Raw genomic sequence first — 14,779 nt, 5'->3', positions numbered from 1 at the left:
TTTGCAGGGAAAAAGGGAGGGGGCTACAGCTGGGATACAAGTGAATGTATAAAATTATTTAAAAATAAAGAAAAAAAAGGAAATAGGTTTTATGCAGGAATCAAGTTTTCACGGTCGCAATTATGCTTACCATGCACACTTCCAGCGCGAGCAGTGCCAGCTTCAGCAGACTGGAGAGCTTCCCACTCCAGCTGTCCTGTTGGGATGCCACTTGTAGACTCTTTCTGTAACACATCTCTGCAGCACCCATCATTCCTTGGGACTGATACACCTGTGCCAACCACTAAGGAATAGAAAGGAGGACAGATGCAGAGCATTCCAGTTTAGTATAGAGTATGATCTCCGACTCCCAACAAATTTAATAAATGCTAATAAACTTAATTTTTTAATTGAACTACTGGTATGCCCCAGGACCCTAAAACGAACGAGCCTTGTCACATTGCTTATGCTGCCAGCAACACTTCCCTAGACCTATCAAGCTGAAATGTAAGTATCTCCAAAGATGGCAAACCAAGAACATCAAATTACAATGCAAAAACTGATAAACTATGTAATACTAATAAACTATATAAATCAAAAGAAAGTTTGGACACCTGCAGCACCACCCAACAATGACGTCTCTAAGACAGAAACGGTGAATGATGATGTTGATACTATCACAGCACTCCTTCCACATACGCATTTCTACCTTTGTAAATCCCCAACGGCACAGAATTCATGAGAAAAGGCTGACAGCAACCAACAGCGGACACGTTCAGACTGGCAGGTGATTTTAACATGCCTGTTTCAGTGTTCATATGAAGAAACAGACTGAAAATAAAGTAAAATAAAAGTCCAGCAAGAAGACAAAGACACAAACAATGACAAAGCTTGGCTCACACTACCTACTTAAAAGACTGGCCAACAACTGCACAACACCTGGTTCACAATTACCCACGCAAGATTTATCCAATTGGAACTTATGCTGGATTATAAAGAACAAATCTCAAGCCAGACTTGCTGATCATGCTCTAGTCCTAGGACTCTGCAGGCTGAAGCAGGAGAATCACAAGTCCCAGGAGGACCGCCCTGGGCTTCTGTGGAGCCCCTGTTGCGAAAAACTATCACCAGACTACATTTCAAAAATACCACCAGCCTGAAATCATAAAATTACATTCTAACTAAATGCAATTATGCTTGAAATCATTAGCAGAAAAAATATCTAGAATATTTTCATATTAGACATTTTCCAAGATGCTTTATATAAAAAAACAAATCAAATCTCAACAATAAAGAACATTTTGAAACAAATGACAATGGAAATGCTACACTAGAATGCATATTAGACAGCAGGCAAGGCACTTGTGATGCAAGTGAAGGCTGGAGTTCAGAGCCTAAGAATCCATTTAAGAGTCAGGTGGGCATAATCCATTGTGATCCCAGCATTCAAGAAATGGAGACTAGAAACAGAGCAAGCCGGTGTGTCAGAGCAGCCAAAATGGTGAGCTCTGGATTGAGTGAAAGCCACTGAGCAATTGAGGTTGCAATGATAAAGCACCGTGACAAATTGGCTTGAGGAATAGAGTTTATTTTGGTATGCAGTTCCAGAGGGATAAGACTCCAACATTGCAGGGATGACAGCAGTAAGTGAAAGGCATAGCAATAGGAACAGAAAGAGATCACATCAGGAAGCAGAGAGAGCAAACTAGAAATGAGCTGAGGCCAAACACTATCAAAGCCCAACATCTGAGACATACTTCTTCTAGCAAGGCCAGGGCTTTTAAAAATATCTCTAACTAGTGCCATCAACAAGGGACCAGGTGTTCAAATGCCTGAGCCTATGAAGGACATTTTCATTCAAACCACCCTGGAACTATGAGCCAAAATAAACCCTCTTCTCTTAGGTTGCTTTTATTTGTTCATTATTTATACAGTGTTCTACCTGCATGTGTGCCTGCAAGCTAGAAGAGGGTATCATATCTCATTATAGATGGTTATGAGCCACCATGTGGTTGCTAGGGATTGAACTTGGGACCTTTGGAAGAACAGCCAGTGTTCTTAACCTCTGAGCTATCTTTCCAGCCCCTCCTTAGGTTGCTTTTATCAGATATTTTGTCATAGAAGCAAGAAAAGTAACTAAGACAAAACTATTACAAAACATCTTCAACATGTCTTTATTTCTTTTACATCAACTCCAAGAAAAAGACAGATGTCTGCTATTCTTTTCAATTGAGGAAATTTACAATCAACAACTAAGAAGGACTTAAAGTATTATAGAAACAGATCCTAAATGAATGTTGAATTTCCACAATACTCTTCACATTTGGAAATGGGCAAATTATGATTAATCTTAAAGCAAGACTTAAACAGAAATGGGGTATATTCCTCAACTAGCAGCACAGCATATTTTGACGTAGGACTCATAAGAAAGCAGCGGACTTACCTGCCACGCAGGAACAGAGGTAGAATTGGACATGACTGTTTTCTGCAGTTCTTCCAGCACAGCATCGGGGAGGGGCTTTTGAGACTCCAGGAGTGATTTACACTGAACTTGTCTTAACAGTAAGATTACAGCGGGCTGATCAGGGTTACTTTTTAAATTCTAAAAATTAAACCCAATATAGAAACATATCAAATAGGCTCTAAACTGAAATAAGTAAAAAATGTGCTTCATGATAACATATTTTTCCACCTTAATTTAAACTTTTTTTTTTTTTTTTTTTTTTTGCTATAGCAAAAGTGGGTACAAAAGTTAAATACACAAAAGGCTACCCAGCCTGGGAATACCAAAGCCTACATTTAAATACTCTTTCATATAAATAATAGGGTTATAGTGTTTGAGTCACTGAATATAGATTAAACAGTCCTGTTGAGCTGCTTTATTCTCAGCTCTTATTCTAAAATATGTATGTTCTGAATATAAAACTGACCCAAGAAATATAAAAAGTAAAGGTAATCACTATTTCAGTAGAATATACCATACTCCATGATTAATATAACATTTGTATTTATGGAGTATAGCACCGTAACTCAATACATATATTGTGATCAGATCAGAATAGTTAGAATTTTCATCTCAAATGTCAGCTCTGTAGGTTGGCAAACTTCCAACTCTTTTGTAGTAAAAATATTTGTGTACTGCTTCTCTCTTCAGAGAATACTTTATCTATCTTTTATCATTAAATCACAGTCCAACATATATCTAAAGAGTCTCTGAAGGCTTTCTTCTAAGACAGACTGAAACAATAAGATGAAAGGAAGGCTCATAAAACATTCCTTATTCTAGAGAAGACATCGCAACTGCTAATTTATGCTTAGTCAGCATCCACAATATAATTAATACACTGCCCTGGACTTAGACAGATAGAATTCCTCACATGAAAAAGAAAATGTATTATTCTGTTTTTCAAAAAACTCAAGGACAAAAGGGATCATGAAAGACCATTTTTTGCTGTAAAATTTGTTTCTCTCCGAAGACCTTTTCTAAGAGAACAATACACTCATACACTCTATGAAACACAAGCATTCAGAGAAAAAGCCACGTTTAAAACTCTCCTTTTTACTAGGTCCATGAAACTGATTTACTGACTGAATCAATACTGATGGAGTCCCTGCTGTGTGGCAGGAAAGATGCTAAGCATCTACCCACAGAGGCAGCAGCTGAGAGCCCCCCATTCCTGGCCCATGGTGATTAACAAGTACCGCCACCCGTCAACGTCCAGTTATTCTATGGCTTCGGAGCTTGGAAAAGTGAAGCAGATCCTTGAATGCGGTATTCTCAAAGGAGCAACCAGAAACCAACGAACGACACCCTAAACACAAGGCAAGGTGTACTGAGGTGGCTCAGTGACTTAGAGCATGCGGACCTTACAGAAAACAAGAGTTCAATTCCCAGCACCCATGTAATATAGCTCACAACTGCCCGTAATTCCATCATCAAAACATGGTACCCCTACGACCTCCTCATACACAGATATGCATACATAAACATAAGTAAATAATATCTCTTTTGGAAAAAAAAAAAAAAAGACCATGAGGGTTATAGCAGTAGTACAGTATTCTAATCCACTTCTAGCTGCTGTGAGCTTCTGGGCAAATACTTTTTACAAAGATTTCTCATTTGTAGAGGGTGACAATGATACACATGTACATCACAGATTGTTGTAAAGCCCAAAAACAATAATACTGAAAGGAAGGACCGATCGCAGTCAGTAAGCAGTGAGGATGCTGTCATCACCACTATCCTTGTTCACTCTCCCTATTTTAGGTAGGACAAAACTGCACGAGCTTCAATGTGTAAGTCCACAATAGTACCTTTGTGCACAGAGACTCAGCTTCAGATGTTTTTCCTGTGTCTACTAGACCAGTGACAGCTTGTGAGAGAGACCACTTTTCAAGTGACTGGTTGTAACTTTTCAAGATTTCCGTGTTCTTAACTGTAAAACAAACAAACAAAAAGATCAATGCTACTGTCTTCTGCTATGTCTTAATGTGCTCTCAAGAGGAGCACCACTGCTAACAGTGATCACGGCTACACAGTCAGGCTCTATCCAGCCCAGGCTGACCACAGACATCTCTGTACTCTCATGATTACAGAAGTACAGCCCCACACCTAGTACTGGACCACTAGAACACTACGAATCTACCATCAATACCTCTGACTGATATTCTAAATATATATCCTGAAGGAAAGAAGGAAAAAAATCAAACCCTTTCTACAAGGTAACTGGAGTAAAATCAGCTGGGTCTATTCTGAAGCCTTCCATGTTATCCACCAGAGACATCCCAGTGCAGGCGAAATACACGTCCGCCATTAGCAAAGGCTGCTCCAGGCCCCGTGTGGTCACTTCTGTCTGCAGCTCACCCAGAGCCCTTCTCAGAACCCTGCTCCTGAAAACACTGAAGCACTCATATGAATGGCATCTTTAACTGCACTCATTCTCAGGATGCTGGGACAAACCACACCTCGTTCTGATGCCTTATCTTCTTGTGCTGTTGGGTATAAATGCTCAGGTTCTGTTATAAACTCCTTCATGCACGCTAGGACTGAAACTGCTCAGCCCTTTCCTGTTTGGGGATGATTTGTTTTGTACTGGGATAAAGTTGGCTTCATAGAAGATATTCAAAAGCATTTTATCTCTTTGATATTCGAGAAAAAAATTTAAAGAACCGGTGTTATTTCTTCCTTAAATGTCTGGCAGAATTCATCAGTGACGTCACCTGGTCTTACAGTTTTCTTCAACAGGTCTCAGTCTGGGTATCCTTAATAGATATGTAGCTATTGAATTTATGTCTGCTTAGGCAAACTTTGTCTTACAGAATTTCACTATTTTGAGTTGTCAAATTTCAGGGCATGAGGTTGATGCTGAAATATTATTAATGTATTGATAGCTGTAATGACATACTTCCATTCAAATGCTGGTATCCTATCTTCTTTTTCTTGAATCATATAGCTACAGACTTATTAATTATATTGTTCTCAAAAAAACACACATTTAATTTAAATTTATTTTTTATAATTTATTCACTTTATATCCTGATTGTAGCCCCCTTCCTTATCTTCTCATGATCCCACCCTTCCTCTCTCTCTCCCCCCCATTCCCCTCCCTTATTTTCCAGAGAGAGGGAGCCTTCCTCCCCTACCATCTGACAGCAGCCTATCAAGTCTCAGTAGGACTGCCTGCATCCTCTTCCTCTGTGGTCTGGCAATGGGCCCCCATCAAGGGGAAGTAATAAAAGAGCAGGCTACACAGTCCATGTCAGAGATAGCTTCTGCTCTCCTTACTAGAGGACCCACATAGAGATCGAGCTGCTTACTGGCTACATCTGAGCAAGGGGTCTAAGTCCTCTTCATGCATGGTCCTTGGTTGTTGCATCAGTCTCTGCAGGGTCCCCTGGGCCCAGATTTGTTGGCTTTGTTGGTCTTCATATGAAGCTCCTGTCCCCTCAGTTGAAGGACATCTGGGTTGTTTCCAGATTCTGGGCATTATGAATAAAGCTGCTATGAACATAATTGAGCAAATGTCCTTGTTATATGGTGGAGCATCTTTTGGGTATAGGTCCAGAAGTGGTATAGCTGGATCTTGAGGAAGCACTATTCCCAATTGTCCGAGAAAGTGTCAGATTGATTTCCAAAGTGGTTGTACAAGTTTACACTCCCACCAGCAATGGAGGAGGGTTCCCTTTCTCTATATCCTCTCCAGTGTGTGCTATCACTTGAGTTTTTGATCTTAGCCATTCTGATGGCTATAAGATGGATTCTTAGAGTCATTTTGATTTGCATTTTCCTGATGACCTCGGAGGTTGAGCATTTATTTAAATAGTTTTCCACCATTCGATATTCCTCTGTTGAGAATTCTCTGATTAGCTCTGTACCCCATTTTTAAATTGGATTATTTCGTTTGTTGGTGTTGAATTTCTTAAGTTCTTTATATATCCTGGATATTAGCCCTCTGTCAGATATAGGGTTAGTGAAGATCCTTTCCTAATCCTTAGGCTGTCATTTTGTTCTGAGAACAGTGTCCTTTGTTTTATAGCTTTTCATTTTCATGAGATCCCATTTATTGATTTTTGATCTTAGAGCCTGTGCTGTTGGTGCTCTGTTCAGGAAGTTGTCTCCTATGCCAATGGGATCAAGGCTCTTCCCCACTTTTTCATTTAATAGATTTAGAGTATCTTGTTTTATGTTGAGGTTTTTGATTCACCTATACTTTAGTTTAGTGCAGGGTGATAAATATAAAACCCACATTTAAAAATTTTCTTGATTTTTCTCTTTTATCTAACAGATTTCTATTTTACCTTTATCATTTTCTTTTTTCATCTTGCTCTGGGCTTAACTTATCTTTCTTTTTTAGCGTCCTAAGACAGAAGTTGACATCTTTAATTTAAGGGAAGTTTTTCATGTTTCCTAATGTAACCATTTAATGTTATAAATTTCCTCTAAACTGTACTTTAGTCATGTTATACAGTTTTGACACACCGTGGATACTCACTCACTTAAAAATATTTCCTAATTTTCTTTTGGGCTTATTGTTTAGTCTGAGTTATTTAGAAGTTTACTGTTTTCCAAATATTTAAGAATTTCCCAGTTAACATTTTGTTGTTTGTTGGCAAAAGACGGGAACTTAATTAGGCTTCCTATTTATAAGACAAATGTAGCCAGCTGTAGGCAGCCTATTCTACCAAAGTGAGGGTAAAGGACAGACTGAGAAGACGGTGGTAGTCACAGATTAGAGTCACAGGCTCACTGGGACAGAGACTACTCACTCACAGGACCTCAGAATGTGCCCCACACCCCACCTTACCACCGCATTATCAAAGGTTTACAACAGTTACATTAATCATGACAAAGCTATAAAGAAAAAAGGCATTCAAGTGAAAAAGACACATTTGTAGAACAGAGGAAACACCAGGACCAGATTCAGCACTGCACTAATGCTGAATATGGTAGGGATGCTAGAACTAAACAGCTATTATTAATATGGTAAAAGCTTCCATTAATTAAGCAGGCAACATACAAGAGAAGAGCAACACAGATTCTGAAAAACCCAGACACAACAAAACACAGAAATCAAAACTACAAAAAGAACAGAATGTTCGTGACAGGTTACTGACAGACTGAAGATTGCTGGGAAAATAATTTCTGAAAGTGGGTTCCCTAATAAGGGGAACCAGGACTGTCTCTGACATGTGCTCAGTGGCTGGCTCTTTGATCATCTCCACCTGATGGGGGAGTAGCCTTACTAAGCCACAGAGGAAGACAATGCAGCCAGTCCTAAGAGACTTGATAGGCTAGGGTCAGATGGAAGGGGAGGAGGTCCTCCCTATCAGGGGACTGGGAGAGGGGCAGAGAGCAGAAGAGGGAGGGAAAGTGAAATTGGGAAGGGAGCTACAGCTGGGATACAAAGTGAATAAATTGTAACTAGTAAAAAATAAGACAAAAAAGAATTTCTGAACTTCAGATATCTGAACTGAAATCATCCAAATAGTAAAGCAAAAAGAAAAAAAAATACTGACTGTAATAGAATGGAATTTTCAATAACTACGAGACAGCTACAAAAGATCTAAGTAAAGCTAATGGGAATTCCAGAAAAGAGAACATATTTAGAACCATAATGACAAAGATTTTTCCCCAAATTAACAATGGACACAAAATCACCAGTCAGTGAGCTCAGAGAACACTGAGAAAGATGAGCACCAGCCAAAAAAAAAAAAATTCTCCCAACTATATCCAGCTACATTATCTTCAAACCATAGACAATCAAAGATAAGTCAACACTCCACCAAGAAGTCAGAGGGAAAAGAGAGATAAGACCATATCCAACTTCTCCTCAGAAACTAGAGAAGAGAATAAAATATTTAAAGTTTTAACAAAGAAGAGAGGAATTACAATTCTGTACCCTGAAAAAAAAAATCCTTAAAAAAAAAAAAGCGGCTTTCTCAAACAAAAAATTGAATGACTATGTTGCCAGTGGACCTACTTTGCAAGAATGTGAAATGAAAATTAGAGAGGAAGGAAGTTATAACAGTCATTGATCAAAATTCAGAGTTACATAAAAGGCTTTGTATCCTTTATTGATTTACTAATATGTAACGACTCAAAAATGACAGCAACAGTGTCATTCAATCAAGTTTGAGAAAATGAAACACATTTTTATTACCATGAATAGCAACACTGTATATGTTCTTGATTTAATCATTGGTGAAATCTGAATTAAACCATGTACACAAATGCTTTTTACAAGTTATTTGAAATGGGAATGTTGTAGAACCCCTTCTGGCAAAAGCACTACCATACCAGTGAGAGTGGGACAGAGGAGGTGTGACGGAAGCCAGGATAGCTCCTGAAAGGCTTCAGTCTTGCATCCAGTTTATATTGCCATTTTTAGCCTCTAAAACACAAGGTCAATGGGCAAGCAAGCAAGATTTTACAGAAGTGTACTTGGCAGCCAGCGGGTTGTTAAGGGTAACAACCCATTATTTCAGCTTTTCTCCAGAATGCTATTTCAGTTAGCAAATTAAGCCATGCTTCCCAAAAGGGCAGTACAAACAGTGTTTTCAGGAATCAACAAATAAATCAATGAATAGGTATCTATTTTCTATCGTATTCTACTTCAGACTAGAGAATGGGAAAGCAGGGTAAAGGAGGGACTATGGGAAGAAATAACTAACACTAAAGGTTTTGGAAAGCCATATGGAAACTTACTACTCTAGAAGATCCCTAATGTGAAAGAAATTTAAATGGAGTTACCATATAATGGGGGAAGAGAATGCCCAACCAGACAGCAGATGCTACCAATTAAAGCGCACAGCACCAGGAAAGGATTACATTTTATTGAGTCATTGGCCCATAGATCAACCCCTCAAATATTACAGGGTGCTAGTACTATTGGTTACAAAACGACAGCAAGGCCCTCTTGCTGAAGACACCACTTACCTATGTTATCAAGCAAGGAGAAATGGAGCTATTGACCAACTAGAATCTTTACCTCTACTGGCTAGAATGCATAGTGCAGGAAGGTACTATTTACAATAGCAGAGGAGAAAAGTAATCATCGTTTCACCAGGCTAAGCCCTGTGGCCTATAAGATATACTGATGTAATAGAAGCACAAATGTTGTGCTTCTTTAAAAATGGACTTAAGCCCTACCTCATGAAATGGAATCCACACCGGACACTGTTAGTGAGCCCCAAACATAAGACTGGGGACGTGGTGAGTCCTAGGAAAAAACCTACTACTATTATTCTGCTAAATGCACAACTGAACAAACTGACTCCCAATAGCTTATCACTATGCCCATAGATCAGTGTACATTATTCAGCCTTCTCCAGAGAAGCTTCTTTTTGCAGTAGATAGTACTTAACACAGAAACCCACAACTGGACAATGTATAGACAGCAAGAGACCTCGGAGCACTCAGCTCTTAATGAGATGTCCTTATTGAACTTCTGCCCTAAAGGTTCAGAGATCACTGTAAAAAGGGACACAAAAAGATTCTAAGAACCAGAGGTAGTAGATGGCGCCAAGGAAAAAAACAGGGTTGATGCAAATATGAATCCACAGAGACTGTGACAGCATGCATAAGACCTAAACAAATTAAAGTCAGACAAAATCATAGCATAGATAAGGGGAAGTAGGCTCAAAGTCCCACCACCAACCAAAAAGCTATTTACAATTGATACCTGCTGGAAGAACAATTTTCTCCAGTGGAGTGACAATGGGCAAATCAACCCCACTCCAGAGTATGACCCATGCTCAGGAACAATTGACCGTTGACCAAGAAAGAATGGATTTCATGGTTTTTTGTTTTGTTTTTCTTTGTTGTTGTTATGGCTTGGTATTTTTGTCATTTTAGGGTTTTCCTTTTCTTGTTTTTTGTTTTGTTTTGTTTTGTTAGAGAGAAAGAAGATAAAATTGGGTGGGAACGTAGGTAGGATCTGGGAGGACTTGACAGAAGGTTGAGAGTATGATCAAAAATATTGTATGCAATTAATTTTTTAATGTAAATACATAAAAATAAATCTTACGTGAGGCAGACACAGCAGAAAGCAATGCCAAGTACGGATCTACTCTTTTTGGCTGCGAGTGGCTGACCAAAGCCAGTTTATCATCAGCATGGCAGGCTGCCATCAGCCCAGCCCAGACAGCAGGGTCATCTAAACAAGAAATACAGTTAGAAGGCTTGTTCATATCAACATGCAGTTGCAAAACTATCATAAATAGAAGTTTATGCCTTTCCCAAGAAAAAGTAGTTATATCTTAAGAAAAATATTCACTTCCTTAAAGAAAAGCTAACTTGCATATCTAATCTTCAAGATTTGTAAATATTCTGAACGTCTCATAGAAGAATTAGTCTAAGTTCTTGTCCCACGGCTGGTTGGCTCAGTTCCTAAAGTACTGTGCTGTTATGGAAAGTGCAATTGGTTTCAAGAAGACACTCATCTTTATTACTCTGTTCCTGTTTCAACGGCTTAGTTTAAGGATAAATAAGCACATTTTGGTTTTGGTTTTTGGTTCTTAATAAAAGTAAGAATCAAAGGAAAAACACAACACTGAATATATGTTCTAACAGAAAAGCATGAAAGATATTTCATAATGCTGAGTGAATGCTGCTTCTGTGATTACATATCCCTGAAAAAGACAACTGTGTGATGCTGTATTTCATATTTAAGACAAAACTGTAAAACTCTATACAACCCTATAGAGCGTGGCCTTCTAGCCATCTAACAGTTTCCAGTAGTAACAATGGAAACACACTGGGGTGGTAAAATGCAATTCCTCACTACCTATACGGTCAAAGGCATAAATACAGCACAGCCTACTAGAATTAACAATAGCTGAGGTGACGCTGTAAAAGACTGATTGATTGATTATGGATGTGAGTGCTCTGTTTTCATACACACAAGAAGAGGGACTCACACGCCACTACAGATGTCATGAGCCACCATATGGTTAACTGCTCAGGATCTCTGGAAGAGCACCCAGTGCTCTTAACCTCTGAGCCCCTCTCCGGCCCCAGGTGGTGCTTTACATTTCTAGCATTACCACACCTGTCAGTTAATCTTGTTAATGTCATTGAAGCACTCTCTTGGGTGTATTGATGGTGTTTTCCAAACACCTCTAACCTCTACTTGAGAAATGATCTACCCTCAATGTGGCAGAGCCACTGTGTAGGCTATGGTGCCAGCCAAACAGAGAGACAGCGAGTGAGCTGAGCAGCAACTTGCATCTTGCTCTACTTCCTGACTTAAATGCAGTACGCTGAGCTGCCTCTCTTGAGACTATGCCTTCCTCATCATGTTAGACTGCTTGGACTTTCAAATTATGACCAAGAATAAACCCTCCTTCCTTGGGTGGCTTTTGTCAGGTACTGTCATAAAAACAAGAAAAGTAACACATGATACAAAACATAGCCCAACTTCCCAAAGTTAGCCACACACACAAATTCTATATTGAGCAATTTAGTAGACAAAGATAAAACACACTAAACCAGGCCAATGAAAAACTGAAATAAAATACAAACCACACTAAGCCAGGCTATGGAAAAACTGAAGTAAAATAGCCTCAAAATATGTCATTTGTATATTCAGTAACAGATAATAAGGTATCGCTAAGAAAACATTCTCATCGGCCTGTTTAAACAATTGCTATATTGTAATAATCAAGTAATATATAAAACTTTAAAATACAGTCTTAAAATTTCTTAAATCATAAAACTGCAAACCTTTTTCTTTTAACCCAGAAATGCAAAAAATTGATGACATTTAGATTAATGAAATAGATTAAAATATATTCACCTGGAGAAAGAAAAGCTGCCTTTTGAATGGTCTTTAGAGCAATATTTTCCTCTGCTGCTGTACTGCTTCCCATGGCCAACTGGTTTACTGCAGTATATAACAATGCCTTCTAAATAAGAAGACAAAGAAGTATGTTTATCAATTCTCTGCACAGTTCCCTGTTTTTAAAACCAAAGGGCCTGTATTTAATGTGATATAAATCCTAAAGCAATGAGGAACATATTTTGATTCATTAATACTATTTAACAAGTTAAATATTTATTTTCTTTGCATGAGAGCAAAAACTAACCTTTCCATGATTTGAATCCAGAATATGAGCCACACTGCCAGCTACAGCCCCTCCCTATAACAAAACACACTGTTTAGACAAATGCAGTTCCCACAAAACAGTAAGACTAATAAAATCTTTCCTTCAAATCATTTGAGAAGTTCAGTTTTCAGAAAACTTGCAACTTGTGAACTCTGTACATATCAACATATTACAGCTTTAAGAAAGAAAACCTGGCTGCTTTGATCATTTCACTTTTTCTATTAAAATACTAAAAGCTCAAAAGTTAGATGATTTTGTAGGGGCACCAAGGAAACATATGAACTGCCTAACAATATAAAAATACTGAAAGAAGGAACACAGAGAGAGTTAAGAATAATAAACACTAATATAGCTTATTCTTGGAAAATACCTAGCTGTCAATGAACAGATGAACTGACAATAAAAATCAGGTATCTACATACATACATAGACAGATAGACAGAATGAAATGGAATACTGCTCAGCTCTGAAGAAAAATGAAATCGTATTTTTACAGAAAAATGAAAATGGACTTGAGAATGTCATCTTGTGTCAGAAAGAAAAAAAACAAATAAACCATATGTTCTCCCTTATTTGTGGATCCTAACCTGCAATGGAAACATATGTGTATAAACAAATGTAGGTGGGGGTACAGTATAACAAACAGAAAGCAGAGGAAGGATGATATCAGGTAATGAGAAAGAACAGAATACAGGTCAAGGTCACATGAGTCAGGAAGAAGCATATAAAGCTAATTGTGTTAACTTTGTCATGGAATTTTCATGTTTTTGTGGTGGACAAGTGCACACAAGTGATTGTTAAAGTGCATGTGCCGGCTAGTCTTATGTCAACATGACAGAAGCTACAGTCTCTGGGAGGAGCGAGCCTCACTAAGATCAGGCTGTAGGTAAGCCTGGGGAACATTTCCTTATTTAGTGATTGATGGGAAGGGCCCAGCGGGCCTACTGTGAGTGGCCCCATCCTTGGGCCGGTGGTCCTGAGCTGCAAAAAAGCAAGCCACAAGGAGCAAGCTAGTAAATAGCACCCCCTGGCCTCTGCATCAGCTCCTGACTCCAGGTTCCTGCAATGATGACTTCCTGTAATAAAGTCCTTCAGTGTAAAAACAAAGAAAGAAAATTCGAATCTTAAGACCTCCATAGTCTTTAATACTAAATGTCAGTGTGCCATCAAGGTTCTTTCTGTCAATACTTAAAAAAACAAAACAAGCATGGTTGGCTACCATAAAAAGCTAAAATGTTACGCTCAGGATGCAAGGCTAAGCACTGCACTCAGGGTCAGCTGCTTTCGACCCAGAGAAGAGCATGTCTGATTGCATGCGGGTTGATGCCCCAGGTCCCGCCTCTGAGAAAAAGGTATCAGACGGGTCTGATGCTCTTTGGGTGGATGACACCTAAATGAACATCAGTACAAAGTCCCAATTTATTTCTAATATCAGAGATCAGACCTCTACTCTTGCCTGATGCATCTAAAACAAAAAGGGGGAACTGTAGAGAGCTGCGGAATGCTATGCCTTAAAGATGGAGCTGGTTTCCGCCTTCCACCTTCCCGATGGTGAGTACTCTCTGTCACGAACAACTCCATATTTGGCTAAGGCTGAGGATCTGGCTTGCTTCCATGTATGTGGACCTATCTGCATTGCCCACGTGGCATGCTGGGGCTGGCTACCCAGAGGCTATTTAAGCTGTGGGCTGGCTTTCCCCAGGGTCAGAAGATTGTTCAAGGTTCCTGAATAAACTGCATTGAGAAAAAAAAAAAAACAAAACAAAACAGAAAAACAAAAAACACATACACATACCACCAGAGTTTTGAGAAGGTCAATTTGAAATCTAAATATCTGAAATTCAATTACTGAAATGTTTACCTTAAAAAAATAAAAAGAATGATTTTGCCAGACATGATGGTTCATGCTTACAGTCCTACCCCTCAGAATGTTGAGGCAAAAGTATTGCCATGAGTTCAAGGCCACTTTAGACTATATCGTGAGTTCTAGGTCAGCTTGGGCCATATGAGACACTGTCTCAAAACAACAGCAAGTTTCAGGTCAGACAGGGTTCCTGCCTCTGCCTCCCTAGCATTCTCCATCAAGCTGGCTGGGAGGAAAGGCTCCTGTGGGGATCACAACAATCTTTACTCAAGGAAAAACTTATTTACATATAAATATCTTTTGAAAACCAACTAAAATGTTTGTTGTGAC

The 14,779-nt window shown here is 38.9% G+C and overlaps 1 protein-coding gene across 5 annotated transcripts in view; it reads right to left on the bottom strand.

Annotated features, from left to right (window-relative positions):
• Positions 1-14,779, bottom strand: part of Skic3 (SKI3 subunit of superkiller complex) — a 112,435-nt gene that overhangs the window by 14,942 nt on the left and 82,714 nt on the right. For all 5 annotated transcript variants that reach the window (XM_060383584.1, XM_060383582.1, XM_060383583.1 and 2 more), the window contains 6 exons: positions 12,565-12,618; positions 12,276-12,384; positions 10,506-10,634; positions 4,294-4,415; positions 2,423-2,581; positions 131-283 (listed from right to left, as the gene is read on the bottom strand). In XM_060383584.1, coding sequence (XP_060239567.1) covers positions 131-283; positions 2,423-2,581; positions 4,294-4,415; positions 10,506-10,634; positions 12,276-12,384; positions 12,565-12,618 — 726 coding nt within the window. The remainder of the gene's footprint in view (positions 1-130; positions 284-2,422; positions 2,582-4,293; positions 4,416-10,505; positions 10,635-12,275; positions 12,385-12,564; positions 12,619-14,779) is intronic.

Source organism: Meriones unguiculatus, chromosome 5 (genome assembly GCF_030254825.1).
Source record: "Meriones unguiculatus strain TT.TT164.6M chromosome 5, Bangor_MerUng_6.1, whole genome shotgun sequence".
NCBI classification, from domain to species: Eukaryota; Metazoa; Chordata; class Mammalia; order Rodentia; family Muridae; genus Meriones; species Meriones unguiculatus.
Note: the sequence above shows the minus strand (reverse complement) of the source record. Positions and strands in the feature narration are given on the sequence as shown.